This window comes from Eubalaena glacialis, chromosome 10 (genome assembly GCF_028564815.1).
Source record: "Eubalaena glacialis isolate mEubGla1 chromosome 10, mEubGla1.1.hap2.+ XY, whole genome shotgun sequence".
Lineage (NCBI taxonomy): Eukaryota > Metazoa > Chordata > Mammalia > Artiodactyla > Balaenidae > Eubalaena > Eubalaena glacialis.
In genome coordinates this window covers 116,097,406-116,113,416 of record NC_083725.1, presented here as the reverse complement: position 1 = coordinate 116,113,416, position 16,011 = coordinate 116,097,406, and the positions used below count along the sequence as shown (strand labels likewise).

The window sequence follows — 16,011 nt, the reverse complement described above, 5'->3', positions numbered from 1 at the left end:
CTGGGTAAGTTCAACAAATGATTCCAAATGGAGATGCTCCTAGAGAGGACTGGACTTATCTATGCAGTGGACAGTACGAAGCCTGAAGTAATCACCTGGAGAAGGGAGGGAGGGTGCCTGAGGGGTTCTGCTCCCCAAGGAAGCATCTGTTCCAAAGTCTACAACAAGGTTTCTCAACCTTTCTTCTATCCTAAGATAACCCGAAGAATATAACACGCTCCTATCAGGAACGCTGGTTCTCTGCCACAGTGATGCTTAATTAGCTGGTGGTGGAGGTGGAGGTACCGAGGGGTGTATCACAGCCTTGAGGGCATGGCCCTGTGCAGATGTTAAAAAGCCCCCAGGAAGTCTGAATACACCACTCCCATCCTACCCCCCAGATTGAAAATCTCTGCTAAAACATTCCCCGGACCTTGGAGGCTCACCCTTGTGATGGCAGACGTTGAGGTTAGTTTCCTCCGGGTCTTCTTTACTTTCCGAAGATCCTCATCTTCATAGAACAGGTCCTAAGTGGGTAGGGGGATGGAATGAGGTTGGGAAACCCTAGGAGTGTCTGTAACTGCTTCTCGGCCGCTTTATTGAGGGGCTGTGGAAAGTTACCTGCCCGTGTAGTGGATCATCACTGCCTTCCTGTTCTGATGAGAAACTCTCCTCCTCTTCCTCAGAATAGTTGTCAATATCAGGAGAACGGTCTGGAAACAGACACCTTGATAAGATGACCTCGCAAGGGGAAGATCTGGTCTAAGAGGCTTTGGCTGGCTGGAATCATGCTCTCCTCAAGTGGAACCGCAGCTGGGGTGGAGGAGAGGGCCCCGACCCCCTTTCATTTCCAGGGAGCTCTAAGCTCCTCTTTCCTAGGAACGTGTTAGGCTTTCCTGGGATGGAGATCAGGTGATGGGGAGGGCTTCCCAACACCACACACGTCTTACCAGACAGCTTAGACTTGATTCCTTCATGGTCAATGGGCTGGCTGGACAGGGAGTAGATCTTTATTTCTGCCACAGGCACGGAGACATCCTTCACGTTGCTGTGCAGGCCGAGTACCAGGGCGCCTTCGTTCGGGTGCTGCATCACCTACGAGCACGGGGCGGCCACGGACACACCTCGCTACGGACAGTGCCGCAGAGCAGCCCGTTTTCACAAATCCCAACGGACAGGCGAGCCACTGGGAACGGCGTTCTGCTAACACATTCTCTTTTTCACTATCTTCCAGATTCACGCTTACTGTTCTCCTATTGCCTGTCTCACTTTACCTTTTCTTTTTTTTCCCTTTTTGGCCGTGCCACGCGGCTTGTGAGATCTTAGTTCCCCCACCAGGGATTGAACCAGGGCCCACGCAGTGAAAGTGCGGAGTCCCAACCACTGGACCGCCAGGGAAGTCCCCAGTCTCACTTTAAAACTACCTCCAGAAGTGTCAGCCACGGGTCAGGCCACGTGCTTAGAGATAAAAATCAAGGCCTGAGATTGAAAATGACTGCTAATCTCTAGGACTGCATTTTAGTTTAAGTCTTTCACAGAGAAACTAGCTCTCCAGGCTGCGTGAGGCCGGCCTGCAGACCGTGGCCACCTGTGCCAGCCCGTAATCCCAGATGAAACCCTGGGCCTGCAAAGGACATCCCTGAGTCGCTTGGCATGACCTGGGTGGGGACTGCGGGTTAGATGGCAACCCTGTGTCGGTGCTAATGTCCTGATCTTCATGGTAGACACAGTACGTATTAACTACGTGTGATGGGGCACCAGCTTACTCTCGGTGGTTCAGAAAAGAAAACAACATGCATAACGTGTATGTAGGAGAGAATAATAAGGCAGATGTGTTAACACTGAAGAATCTGGGTGAAGGGTAGATGGGGATTCTTTATACTATTCTTACAACTTTTCTCTAAGTTTGACATTTTTTTAAAAGTTAAAGAAAAAACTTTTCATGAGGGAGAAAGTTCTCGATAAAAAGAAGTGCGTCCTGAATTTCCAATAAAAGAATTAATTTGTAACACAGAATAAAACACCCAAACAGCAGGCTGGGAAAATCACTGGCTGGGCTGGTGTCTCTCGTAGGCTCCAAAAGGCTGACTGTCCAGAGGCCGCCCTCTCTCACCTCTGCCATGTTGATGAGCCCCACGGCCAGGGTCTTATAGCCCAGGATGGTCCGGTTCTTGTAACGCTTTCTCCTCTGCAACATGATCTGCAGCTTGTTGGCATCTCGCTTCAGGAAATGAGGGTACTGCCGAGCACAAAACAGAGCTGAGCACAGTTAATCAGCAACTGGGTCCTCGGTGGGTCTTGGTGCTGCGAGAGGACGTGCCACCTTCCTGTGCTTCACTGGCTCCCAGCTGCACGAGGGGGTGATAGGGGCGAGGGGAGCGCCTGGCTTCCACTCCGCAGCGGGGTGGTCCACACACGCTCAGAAAACAGCCTCCTTCCTTGCCAGATAATCAGATGTCCGTGCACTGCAACCTGGGGTACTGGCGTTATGCGGAGAGACAGACATACTAGGACGGATAAGGAGGAGAAGGGAAGGGATGGAGGTTGCAGTATGGGGGCAAAACAAGACTGAAGCGTCCGCCTCTACTGGGGGGCATGGCGTGGATTACTAAGGAGAGGTGACGGGGCAGAGTGTGGTGGGATGGTGGGGTTAACAGCTCTGTCTGAGGAAAAGGGGAAGAAGAATGAGAGGCAAAGCATTACATACAGGATGGATAAACAAGGTCCCACTGTAGAGCACAGGGAACTATATTCAATAGCCTGTGATAAACCATGATGGAAAAGAATATGAAAAAGAATGTATACACACACATATATATATATATATGTATAACTGAATCACTTTGCTGTACAGCAGAAATTAACACATTTTATTTTATTTTTTAGTGTTTTTCATTTATTTATTTATTTACTTCACATCTTTTTTGGAGTATAAATGCTTTACAATGTTGTGTTAGTTTCTGCTGTACAACATAGTGAATCAGCTATATGTATACAAATATCCCCATATCCCCTCCCTCTTGAGCCTCTCTCCCACCCTCCCTATCCCATCCCTCTAGGTCGTCACAAAGCATTGAGTTGATTTCCTTGCGCCGTGCAGCAGCTTAACACAACATTTTAAATCAACTATACTGTAATTTAAAAAAACAAAACAAAACGAAGAACGATTCGTGGTGTACTTTTCAGCAGCCCATCTGGGTCTCGGTGCCCTTGCTGTGGCTGTCTGAGTGATTGCTCTGGTCCTCCAGGCCGGCCACAGAAGCGCTAGGTGACTTCAAATCATTGGGCTATGGCTGTTCTCGGATAAAACAGTCTCCAGATTAGAGGACTGTTCGGGATTAGGCTGGACATGGCATATTAATGACCTAAGACTGAGCAGGTTCTCACCTGGAGGGAGAAGGTTAACTGGAGCTCTGTTTCCACCAATCCACTGGCTGGAAGGATGATCTCGTTCGAGCGAAGAATCCTTTTTGAACCCTGAAACCAAGAAAAAATAGGTCAAGGCTGTATCACCAAAAATCAGACCAAAAGAAATACTGTTTGCAAACAACATCTAAACTCTACAAAGATTCTTACCAGTTCAAGTATTCCAGCAGTCTTTTTGTTGTACCTGATCAAAATCAAGCCACTACCATAGATATGATTTTACATGTATTATGCTGTCCGTCTGCAAAGGGTTTTCACATGGAAATGATTTGTTATTGCATCTGAGTTCTCCTCTCCCACCGCTCCTGAGGGAGAGGCAGTGGTGTCGCACCCCAAGGCGCGGCAGTTCTCCCCATGACACCTCAGCCGCCCTCCTCCCGTCTAACTGACACTTCGGCCACACTGTCCTGTCTCTGGGCATTTCCACATGCTGTTTTCTCTTCTTGGATATTCTTTCATGCTTCTGTACACAGCTAACCAACTCACCTTCCCAGTCTCAGCTTCGATATAATTTTTTTCCAGGAACTCTTCCTTTTAGTGCGGCTCCCCCTGCCCTCGCTCCCCCTGCCGTGCCCCCCGGCACCCCCCCTCCACCAAACCTAATGCTGGGTTAAACACCATAGTGTTTTTAGCTCTTAAAAATAAAGTTGGGCTAAACTGTTCCTCAATGTAAAAAGAGATCAGCAGGAGAGCTTGAGGAATGCCAGTATATTTATAAAAATTACTTTAAAAAAATTGAGTTTAATTTAACACAGTGAAGTGCCCCCATCTCCAGTATACAGATCGATGAGTTAGTAAATGTATATACCCGTGTAACCCACATCTCTATCAAGATGTAGAGCATTTTTATTACTCTGGAAAAATCCCTTGTGATGCCTCCCAGTCAATCCTGCACTCCTGTCTCAGAGGAAAGCACTGTTCCGAGGTCTTTCACCATAGGTCAGTTTTTCCTGTTCTAAAATTCCATATAAATGGAATCATACAGTGTGTACTATTCTGGTCGGGCTTCTTTTGCCCAACATTTATAATGTGTCTGAGGTTCATACAGGCTGTTGCGTGTATCGAAAGCTTGTTCCTTTTTACTGCTGAGCAGAATTCTGTCCCATGAATGTACCATATGTGGTTTCCGTTCTCCTGTCGCTGAACATTTCACATTTGGGGTGTTTCTAGTTTGGGACCATTATGGCTAAAGCTGCCATTCTTGTACAAGTCATCCACACAAGTGGATGTGTTTTCTTTTTCTTGGGCTGACACCTCGGAGAGGAATGGCTTGGTCTTAGGGTAGACACACATGTAGCTTCATGAGAAACCGCCAGACTGATTTCCAAAGTGTTAGTACCACTTTCCACCTGCAGCTGCATCTGGCGTGGTCTGTCCTGGACGCGTGGATTCTACTGGCCACGTGCAGAGAGGTCCATCACTGTGGCTGCAATTTGCATCTCCCTGAGGACTCAGCCCGTGCAGTGCCTTCTCAGCTGTTTATTGGTCAGTTGTAAATCTCCATTTATGACGTGCCTGATCAAACTTCTTTGTGTTGTTTACCTTGTTATTCGGGTGTTAAGTTTTTTATTTATACAAGAAATTGTCAGATATATGCACCGTAAATATTTTCTTGCCTATTCATTTTCTTAATAGTATCTTTGATGAAGTATTTAATTTTGATCTGGTCAACTTTATTATTATTTTTTTCTTTTATGGTTAATGCATTCTGGGCCCTAGCTAAGAAATCTTTGCCTACTCCAAGGTAATGAAGTTATTCGGCTGTATTAGAGTAGATACTCCACTCTGTTTTCCTTTAGAAATGAAAAAAATTTAGTTTTAACTTTTAGGTTTCTTATCCATTTCTAATTTTTGCTTTTATAAAATACAGATTTTGTATAATGCAGGAAGGAAAATCTCCTAAATGTAGTATTTCACAATGCTTTTATCATTAGAATAGCATTATATTATGACAATTAAAAATAATAAAGGAAGCTCTGCCTCATGTGTTAGATAATGCTTTTTGTAACCTCTATTACGAACAAGAGTCTTGGCAAAGTTTTCACCTGAATTTATATAGGCTCTTAGGATTTAAGAAGTCTCTGGACAATGAATCTCAGAAATGCTGAGAATCCAAAATGTGGTTTGTAGTTTATATATAGCAGTGGTTTTCAACCAGGGGTGGGAGACATTTGGCAAAGTTTAGAGACATTTTTGACTGTTACAGCTGGGATATGTGCGTGCGTGCGTGCGTGATATTTCTAGAGCGTAGAGGCCGGGCCTGTTGCCGACCGGCCTACAAGGCACAGCACAGCCCCACAACACTGCTGAGAAACCCTGCACAGCTGAAACCTGCTCCCCCCTGAAGACACTGCTTCCTGGGCTGACTGCTGGGCTTGGGGGTGGGGCAGGGTCTTCCTTGTTCCTCATCAGCAGCTCCAGAACATTCTCCCTTCCACCTCCCCCAAACTCCCTTTGAGTGGATGCCACTAGTCTAGCCTCTCTTCCTGGCTGTGGCTCTTGTCTGTACCTGCCAGCATCCCTGCTCATTTCTTGACTTTAGCTCCTCACGCACTGTTCCTTCTCCAGCACTACTCCCGCCGTAACTCTTCATGATTTCTTTTTTTTTTTTAACACTACTATAACTTACTGATGAAAGCATCCTTGCCTAAATTTATTTATTTCTTTATTTTTTGGCTGCATTGGGTCTTCGTTGCTGCACGTGGGCTTTCTCTAGTTGTGGTGAGCGGGGGCTACTCTTCGTTGCGGTGTGCGGGCTTCTCATTGCGGTGGCTTCTCTTGTTGCAGAGCACGGGCTCTAGGCACGCGGGCTTCAGTAGTTGTGGTACGTGGGCTCAGTAGTTGTGGCTCGCGGGCTCTAGAGCGCAGGCTTAGTAGTTGTGGCGCACGGGCTTAGTTGCTCCGCGGCATGTGGGATCTTCCCGGACCAGGGCTTGAACCTGTGTCCCCTGCATTGGCAGGTGGATTCTTAACCACTGCACCACCAGAGAAGTCCCTCTTCCTGATTTCGACACGTGTGCTTTCCAATGTCCTGGCCCCTAAACCCCGTGGTTTCCCTTTCTCAGTGGTCTTGTCCTCACCCTTGTCTGAGCCCCTCACCCACACGGTCACACTCTGGGGCTTATGGTTACCGATAATGCCAACCAAAGCCTCATCTCAGTGTCATGCACCCCACTCTCTGATCTCCACTTCCCAACTTTCCAGCTCATTCTCGCTTGTTTGTCAACAACAATAACCCCTTGAACCCACCAGGCCTACGATCCACTGATCCCCCCCCCGCCATGTTTCACTCCTCCTCATGCCCGCTGTCCCCTCTTTCCTCCTCACTCGGCTTAAATGCCCCCGTCAGTCTGGACGAGCGGTCCCTGCACACGCCCTAGCGCCTCTGCCCACTGCTGTTCTCTGCACTCACTTGGTCCATTACAACTCTGTACAAATCCAGCTGCCCCAGGTGAACATGCCTGGAGAGAATCATACAATCTGCTAACTGTTCTGACTTTGACTTCATGACCCCAAACGTGATGTGGGCCTGCAGAGCTGCCCGGCGATCACTGCATTTCCCCCAGTCCGGGCACCTGCCCCTTCACTCCACGAGATGACCTCCCGTTCTTCTTCACACCCCAACACCTCCTCACCCCTTCCCTCACTCTAAGCGAATAACCTTGATTCCTACCTTGCCGAGAAAATGGAAGTGACAGGAAAAGAACACCCACCACACTTAGCTCCTTGCCCAGTCTGTATGGCCACAGCTTCCTCCCCTCCGGTTACACGGACGGGCTCCCGGCCGCCACCCGACGTCAGCCGCTCCATCCCTCCATCCCTGCTCACCGACTCAGGGAGGCTCTTCTAACCATTCTCTCCTCTCCCATACAATCAACATCCATCTCTCTTCTGGATCATTTCCATTAGCAAACAGGGTAATGTTTTTTCTCTCATTAAAAAAAATATCCCCTCTTGTCTCCCTACGTGCCCTGCTGGCTACCACCCCACATCTCACCTCCCCTTTATAGCAAACTCTTCAAGAGCTGTCTACTTTTGCTCTTGAAGACTTCTCTCATTGTCTCGTAACTCCGCCACCACTGCTATTGGCAGGGTCTCCGATAACCTCCATGAGGGGGACTCTTCGTTCCCCTCCAGCAACTCTCCCTTCATGTGGCCTCCTGGACACCTCACTCTCCTGCATTTCCTTTCACCCTCAGCTGCTCTTTCCTGGTCTCCGTGTCAGGTCCTTCCTCTCCTCCCTGACATAGTCTTGGGGAGCCAGTGGCCTCACTCCTTAGACCTGTTCTCTTCTCTGTAATGGCTCCCTCCACCCCTGGGCAGCTCATCCACCTTATGGTCTCAGATACGCTGACGATTCTCCAAACAGTTTCTCTCCCCCAGACCTCTCTCCTGAACTCTAAACTCACATATTCAACTGTCTATTCAATATCCCCCTTCGCATGTTTAACAGCCGTCTCAAACACCATGTGATAGGCTGAATTTTGGATCTTTCCCCCCCAAACCTGCCTTCCCCACAGTCTTCCCCATCTCACTTAATGGCGTTTCCACCCTTCCAGTCCCTGAGGCCAAAGCTCTGGTGCCGCCCTCATCTCCTGCCAGAATCACTGTCAGAGCCTATTAGCTGGTCTTCTTGATTCCTCTTTCCCACCTACAGTCTATCTTCCATACGACAGCCAGAATGACCCCATCACCTCCCTGTTCAAAACCCTCCAATTCACACAGAATGAAAGCCAGAGACCTTGCCATTATTGCGCACACCCTTCCCCCTACCTCTCTGACCTCATCTCCTCCTCCTCTCACTCCCCTCCAGCCTCACTGCCGCCCCACCCCCTCTCTGCCCTGCCAGCAGGTTCCTGCCTCAGGGCCTTGCCTTGGCTTCTCCCTCCGCCTGCAGTGTTCTTCCTCCCGATATTTGCACAGCTTCCTCCCTCACCTCCTTCAAAGTCTTTGCATGAAAGTCACCTTCTCAATGAGGCCACCCCTGACCACCACATACGATTTGTAACTTCCTCCACCCCAGGGCATGGCATGCTCCATCCTCTTCACCGTATTTTATATATTTGACATGCCCCCCCACCCACTCGGGACATATCACCTTCCAACAGCAGCGGCCCTCACTATTTGAACTCTCACTATCCAAATATATGCTATAAATACCTGTAAACATTTCTATCCCAAACGCATTATCTGCATTGCAAACTTGTGAACATGAACTTGCGCATGCGGGTAACAGGATGTAGCTGCGGTGCAGCCACAGGATCATGGCCAGCTCAGGTGCTTTCGAAGCATGGCACAGTACTGTTCTCATCTTTACCAACCTTCTCCAAAGATTTAGCCCTTCATGGGTCCCAGTATTTGCTTCTTCCAGGTGCCAGGCACTACCAACCTGAGTCCAATTTCAAAATTATCTTTTTTTAAAATAATTAATTAATTAATTAATTTATATTTATTGTCTCTTTCCTTCCACTACAATGATTAATCTTAAACTTTTCAGTCTCAGGATCTTTTTACACTCTTAAAAATTACTGAGGACCCCAAATAGCTTTTGTTTATGTACATGTATCTTTCAACATTTACCACACTAGGAATTAAAACTGAGATATTAAAAATATGTATTAATTCATTTAAAAATAACTGTAATGAACCTATTATGTGTTTACATAAAAATATTTTTATGAAAAATATCTTTTCTAAAGCAAAAACAATTTAAGAAGAGGGCATAGTTTTTTAATGTATATAACAACTTTATTAGAATATAATTCAAATACTACACCATCTGCCCATTTAAAGTATGCAATTCAATGGCTTTTAGTATATTCAGAGTTGTGCAACCATGAACACAATCAATTTTACAACATTTTCACCACCCCAAAAAGGAACCCCATACTCATAGCTGTCTGTCACCCTGCCAACCTTCCCATCCCTCTACCCCTAGGCAGCCACTAATTTAACTTTCTGACTCTATGGATTTGTCTATACTGGACATTTCATAATATGGAATCATATAATATGTGGTCTTTTGTGACTGGCTTCTTTCATTTAGTATGTTTTCAAGGTTCATCAATATTGTAGCATGAATGTACTTTATTCTTTCTTTAAAAAATTAATTAATTAATTAGGTTGCGTTGGGTCTTAGTTGCAGCATGTGAGCTCCTTAGTTGTGGCAGGCAGGCTCCTTAGTTGCGGCTCACGGCCTCCTTAGTTGTGGCATGAGAACTCTTAGTTGCTGCATGCATGTGGGATCTAGTTCCTGGACCAGGGATCGAACCCAGGCCCCCTGCACTGGGAGCGAGGAGTCTTAACCACAGCGCCACCAGGGAAGTCCCTGTACTTTATTCTTTTTTCTTGCCAAGTAATACTCCATTGTATGGATATATCACATTTTATTTATTCATTCATCAATTAATGGACTTGGGTTGTTTCCACTTTTCAGCCATTATGCTGCCATGAACATTTGTGTGCAAAGTTTTGTGTGGACATGTTTTTATCTCACTTGGGTAATATTTAGGAGTGGAACTGCTAGGTCATATGGTAACTCTGTGTTTAACCTTCTGAGGAACTGCCAGACTGTTTTCCACAGTGGCTGCACCACCGTACACACCTAACAGCTGTGTATGAGGCAGATGGTATACTTTTACACTTTTGTGAATCTCTTTGACATCTGGCTTAATAAAAGACAATGAGGTTCTCATACCTGTTTCTGTAACCAATCTGTTACAAAATATTGTTTTGGTTGAATATATTAAAAAAATCCAGACTCAGAGAGATACAAAGTTAGAAAAAGGAAGAACATTTTAACAGCCTTTTCAAATAATGGCGGACTATTTTTCTTTGATAGTATACCAAAACTCTACAAGTGGTAGTCTCTTAAGGTTAGTCGCAAAGTAGAGTCTGAAACCATATCCATAAGGTTTTATAGTCTGTTATATATTAAAATCCAGTCACTTAACAGAAAAAGGATATCACTGGAAAAACTGGGAAATTTGAATAAAGTCTGTAATTTAGTTAATAGTGTTGTTCCAATGATAATTTCTTAGTTTTGATAAATACCATGGTTAAGAAAGATGTTAACGCTGGGAGAGCTGCGTGAGGGGTATATGGGAACTCTATGTACTACTCCTGCACCTCTTCTGTAAATTTAAAATTATTTCTAAACAAAAAGTAAAAAATAAAATCCAATCCATTGACCTGTTTTGTTCTTTGAATGGATCTTTACCCAGCACAATTTTGTGACCTCATGAATTGGTCATTTGAAAAATACTGGTTCACTGAGTTACGCAAATCTTTCAAATGTTACTCATTACACAATATAAAAAATCACGACAGTTACTATCACTACAGACCTTTTTAGGAAAGTCTTTAAGAACTGGGAAGCTGGGACTTCCCTGGCGGCGCAGTGGTTAAGAATCCACTTGCCACTGCAGGGGACACGGGTTCGAGCCCTGGTCCGGGAAGATCCCACATGCCGCGGAGCAACTAAGCCTGTGCGCCACAACTACTGAGCCTGTGCTCTAGAGCCCATGAGCCACAACTACTGAGCCTGCGCTCTAGAGCCCATGAGCCACAACTACTGAGCCTGCGCTCTAGAGCCCGTGAGCCACAGCTCCTGAGCCCACATGCCACAACTACTGAAGCCCACGTGCCTAAAGCCTGTGCTCTGCAACAAGAGAAGCCACCGCAATGAGAAGCCCGTGCACTGCAACGAAGAGTAGCCCCTGCTCGCTGCAACTAGAGAAAGCCCACACAGCAACGAAGACCCAACGCCACCATAAATAAATAAATAAATAAGTAAATAAATAACTAACTAAATAAAAAGAACTGGGAAGCTTTAAAGCTTACAGTGACAAAGACAAGTTTTCCAAAATTCTGATTTTCACTTGAAAGCTCAAATGTCATTTATTATTGGCCAAAAATATTCTCAGGTGTTCCCCTCAAAGTGGGAAACTGTTCATTTCCTGAATGGGCTTACTCTGTTCATTTTCAAGAAAGTATCTTCCAAATACCTGAGTCTGAATAACCAGTTTGTCTGTAAGCCCCTCTTTCAAGTACAAATGGTGTTCCATGAAAAAGCAGCTACTTCAGTGCACAGCTCAGCTGTATGAGGACTTGTCCTCAAGGCAACGGTAGCCTCCTCTGTGAAGCAGGAGCGCTGTATACGCATTTCCGTTTCATCACACAGACTATTACAAAGACACGTATTCCAAGGCTGAGACAAAATAAATTAACAGTTTTTACTGCTTATCCAAGGACATTTTTAAGCAAAACTGGCTTTTCCCCTCTTCCTTCTAGTTTGCGATGGCAGGCGATACAATGACTACTGACATTCTGGTGCAGCTGCCCTGATTTGCACTAAGGGCCAGCCAGCCATTTTACCAGCCATTGCTCTTGTAACTTCAATGCAAATGTCAACGTGGTGGAAAGGGCAAGTAAAGCCACAGTATTATCATGAAAACAGTTTGGATCTTACGTATCCCCTGAGAGGGTCTTAGGGAGCCCAGGCTCTGCAGACCTCATTTTGAGAACTGCTGCTCTATCAGCACGTAAAGGGCCTTAAAGGCAGGGGTTTGGGTGTGTTTTGTTCGCTGCTGAATCCCCTGTGCCTAGAACAACACTTGGCCTATAACAGGTGTTCAATAAATATTTATTAGATAAATGTGTAAATGAATAAATAAGTGACTGGATAAAGGAATGTGATAACATCTGTAATTACTTTCAGCTGCTTGGAAGTCAAGCAATAAAAAATTTAGGATATTTGTAGCTTTTGGGTATCATTTAAAATTTTACAGAATGTTAAGTATTTCATCAGGAAATAAAAGACATTATTTCTTTTGGCAAAGGCATTTAACTGCGGGGATGCAAAAGCAGCAAGGAACTTTCAAAACTGTACCAACAGTGTTTGCACTGGAAAGCAACTGCTTTTAGCTATGCAAATAACTCCTGAAAACTGGAACCCTGCCCATGACCTAGAAACAGGTGCGAAATCGGGAAAGGAGGAAAAGACACCGCAAGTTTCCACTCGCCCGTCATGGTCCCACACTTGTTTTTTCAACCCCCAGTGTCTGGAAACGTGTCACAGAATTGAGAGGAATTATGCACAAAGATGAACAGGGAGTCTGAATATAAGGGACACACAGGAAATCATAAGGAGTAATTGAAGTGTTTCAAGTTTTGAGGACTAAATTAACATAATGTATTTATCTCAGAAAGAGAACTGAGGACCTCAGTGTACGGTTCACAGACTGCGAAAATGCTACAGACGTGGGTTGTAGTGAAGCCAAGAAACTGCTGCACAACAAACAGGTGAGCCAGGAATCAAATGTTCTGGTTAGTAGTGAGTTTCCTTACAGCTCACTATTTTTCCATGAAATAGAACTCAGTAAATACACCATTCTTAAGCTGAAGGATTCCATCGTTTAATGGTTCCAGAGGCACTTCAGACTCTCAGTAAGTTTTAGGGATCGTCATCAAAAGGGACTGATCGGTTAAGGAAGCCCTGGTGTCGGAGTTTAATGTCTACATACGTTACTGGCTCTCTGGTTTCTAGTCCCACTTCTGCCACCTGGTGTCACCTGGCAACAGGTAAGTTCCTTGACCTTTCTGGAGTTCAGTTTCTCCTGAAACTGAAATTCCGAATGCTTAGAATATGAATGTTTGTGAAATACTTTGGGTCCCTTGGAGATACTGAGGTAATTTCAAGGAATTAAATGTGGGGATGACTCAGAAGACAAAATACCCCCGTAAATTTTAAACTGTCAAGTCTGAAATAATAACCTACGAGTTTCTTCCACCCTACAGAAAACTGCCAAAGCTGCTTCCCCAGCCCATACATCTCCTTATACCCAGAAATCCCAGGAATAAGACTGAAACCTACACAAGCCACCCTAGTAACTTCTGAATTTCCTGATCTTCATGCTAATCCTGTTAGACAGGCAGGGCAGGGAGAGCCACTTTTATCCTTCAGACAAAGAAACCAAGGTTTAAAGCGACTGAGTGCTTTAACTAAGATGCAGAACTGGGAGGCAGTAGGTCGCATGAGCTCAATCGTCTTCCCACTATTGCACCTGCTTTGCTGAGTGAAGGACGGGAGAGCTGGTCCCCTACCAGCATCTCTGAAGCCCCGACAGTGGGCACAAGGTTATCTAGCTTCCTTGGGTCCTGAACAAACAATCCTGTTCAACTCACCTGCAGCTTCACAGCGATGACCACTGAGTTAAGGTCTTTGTCCATTTCTTTTAGCATGACAAGTTTCTTCAGGGTCAAGCTGAACAGCCTAGAAGAATTTAGAGAAAGAAGATCGAGTCAAATGTAAGGAACTTATGAGAAAAGTGACAATCTGTTGAGGAAATGCTGCTTTACCTAAAGGAAGAATGTTAGAATGCTGTTTACTGTGTCCACCATCAGTAAAACAGCATCCCTCTTATTTAACTTCTGTACTTGGTAAGTGTCAAAAAGGTACATTATTCCATGAATGTCTGTGGATGCTCCTTTATCTCCAGCCAAAACCAAGATGCCTTTTCACTCCTAATATGTGGGAGCAGTTTCTGGGAGCAGGGAGTAGACCAGGGAGGGGCATCAGTGTTTATTTTGCTTGCCCAGTTCCACTTCCACCTTATGTCTAATCACACCTGAAACATTTACAGACGTAAATCTGTAGCAACAAAGAGAAAATCCACACAAACAAAAGAAACCATTTGGCAGGAAATGCTTTAAATCACCACAAATTCAATTTCAGCCAAACTTTGCTTCAAACATGCAGAAAATCTTCAGTGCCACAATGAGGAAATTCCCCTTAATTAAAAGCAATGGGACTGTCCCTCACTCTGGAGTCTTGGCATCTCTAATGTGACTCGACCTTGGCCTCCCAAGGCAGGGCTACCCTGGGTTTCTAGGAGGAGTTGGGAGGGAAACTGCAGATGCTGCCTTTCTGCTTCTGGTTTGAGTGGTTCAAGTCCTTAAAACATCCTTTTCCCCAGTGAGGTTCTGGAGGATGGAAAGTTGTAGGTGGGATGCTGCCAACCCGAGTCAGGTCCTGAGACCCCGACTCGGTCTGGTGCTCATTTTCCCCCTGCTTCCCATCGGTGTCACCTCTGGGCCTCCTCCTTACTCTCTAAGCTCCAGTTGCCCTGAATTCATTTCTGCTCCTCGCGTGCCCACTCTCTAACCTCTGGGCCTTCTTCCAAAGGGCAGGGCCCAGTACAGCTGCTCAGCAAATATTTGTTAATGAAGTTTAACACTTTCTTAAAACGGCCTCTAGCTAAAACCAGGTGAACAAGAATACATGTTGAAGAAATTCATGTAATTCATGAAAAAAGGGGGACAAATCCAGATCAACAGAATTGAATTCTAATTTTGAATTCACCCTCACCCCAAACACTTGCTAAGATCTGCTAACACGAAGCAAATAAAACTCTTTCTTTCCTTTTGCTTTAAGTCACAATCAAAATCAACTAAAAGAAAGCCTATCAAGTCTTTTCATATATATTATTTCATCCAGACCTCAAAAACATGACTCTGTGTATGTGTGTGTGTGTGTGTGTGTGTGTGTAGGGGGTGGGGTGGGGTGGGGCAGGGGTCACTGCTCTACCCATATAACAGAAGAGGAAACAGATTCTTTTTTTAAAAATTTTATTTATTTTTGGCTGCGTTGGGTCTTCGTTGCTGCACATGGGCTTTCTCTAGTTACGGCGAGCGGGGACTACTCTTTGTTGCGGGGCGCGGGCTTCTCATTGTGGTGGCTTCTCTTGTTGCGGAGCACGGGCTCTAGGTGCGTGGGCTTCAGTAGTTGTGGCACGCGGGCTCAGCAGCTGTGGGTCGCGGGCTCTAGAGTGCAGGCTCAGTAGTTGTGGCACATGGGCTTAGTTGCTCCACGGCAGGTAGGATCTTCCCGGACCAGGGATCGAACCTGTGACCCCTGCATTGGCAGGCGGATTCTTAACCATTGCACCGCCAGGGAAGTCCCGGGAAACAGATTCTAAAAAGAGTAGTGACTCAGCTAAATTCCCACAGCTAGTAAGTGACAGAGCTAGATTCTAACTCCAATCTCCTTGTGGTAGGCAAATAATATCTCCTAATCCTCAGAACCTGTAAACTTTTTACATGGCAAAAGGGACTCCGCAGATGCGATTACATTAAGGTAGGGAGATGAACCTGGATTATCTGGATGGGTCCATTACAATCACAAGTCTTTATAAGAGGGAGGCAGGAGGGCCCAAGTCAGAGAATGAGATGTGACCATGGAAGCAGAAGTCGGAGTGGAAGATGGAAGAACCCCAGGGTCAGGGGCCAAGGAATACAGGCAGCCTCTAGAAGCTGGAAAAGGCAAGGAAACCGATGCTCCCTGGAGCCTCCAGAAGAAACGCAGCCTTGCCACCACCTTTATTTTGGCCCAGTGAAACCCATTTTGGACTTCTGATCTCCAGAACTGTGAAAATAAATGTGTGTTTTGTTTTAAGCCACGAAGTCCGTGGTCATTTGTTATAGCAGCTGTAGGAGCTAATACGCTTCTCCTCTTAAGACCTGAGGCCTCCACTACACAGCTGCCTCCTCAGCCAATGACTGGAGCTCCCGCACCTGTGCTCCTGAAACACGTTCAGGTTTGTTAAA

At 45.7% G+C, this 16,011-nt stretch overlaps 1 protein-coding gene across 1 annotated transcript in view; it reads right to left on the bottom strand.

Annotated features, from left to right (window-relative positions):
* PACS1 (phosphofurin acidic cluster sorting protein 1) overlaps positions 1-16,011 on the bottom strand; it is a 146,748-nt gene that overhangs the window by 22,534 nt on the left and 108,203 nt on the right. The window contains exons 2-7 of the mRNA XM_061202085.1: positions 13,591-13,678; positions 3,367-3,456; positions 2,093-2,218; positions 930-1,074; positions 601-692; positions 426-506 (exon numbers count right to left, since the gene is read on the bottom strand). Of these exons, the coding sequence (XP_061058068.1) occupies positions 426-506; positions 601-692; positions 930-1,074; positions 2,093-2,218; positions 3,367-3,456; positions 13,591-13,678 (622 nt within the window). The remainder of the gene's footprint in view (positions 1-425; positions 507-600; positions 693-929; positions 1,075-2,092; positions 2,219-3,366; positions 3,457-13,590; positions 13,679-16,011) is intronic.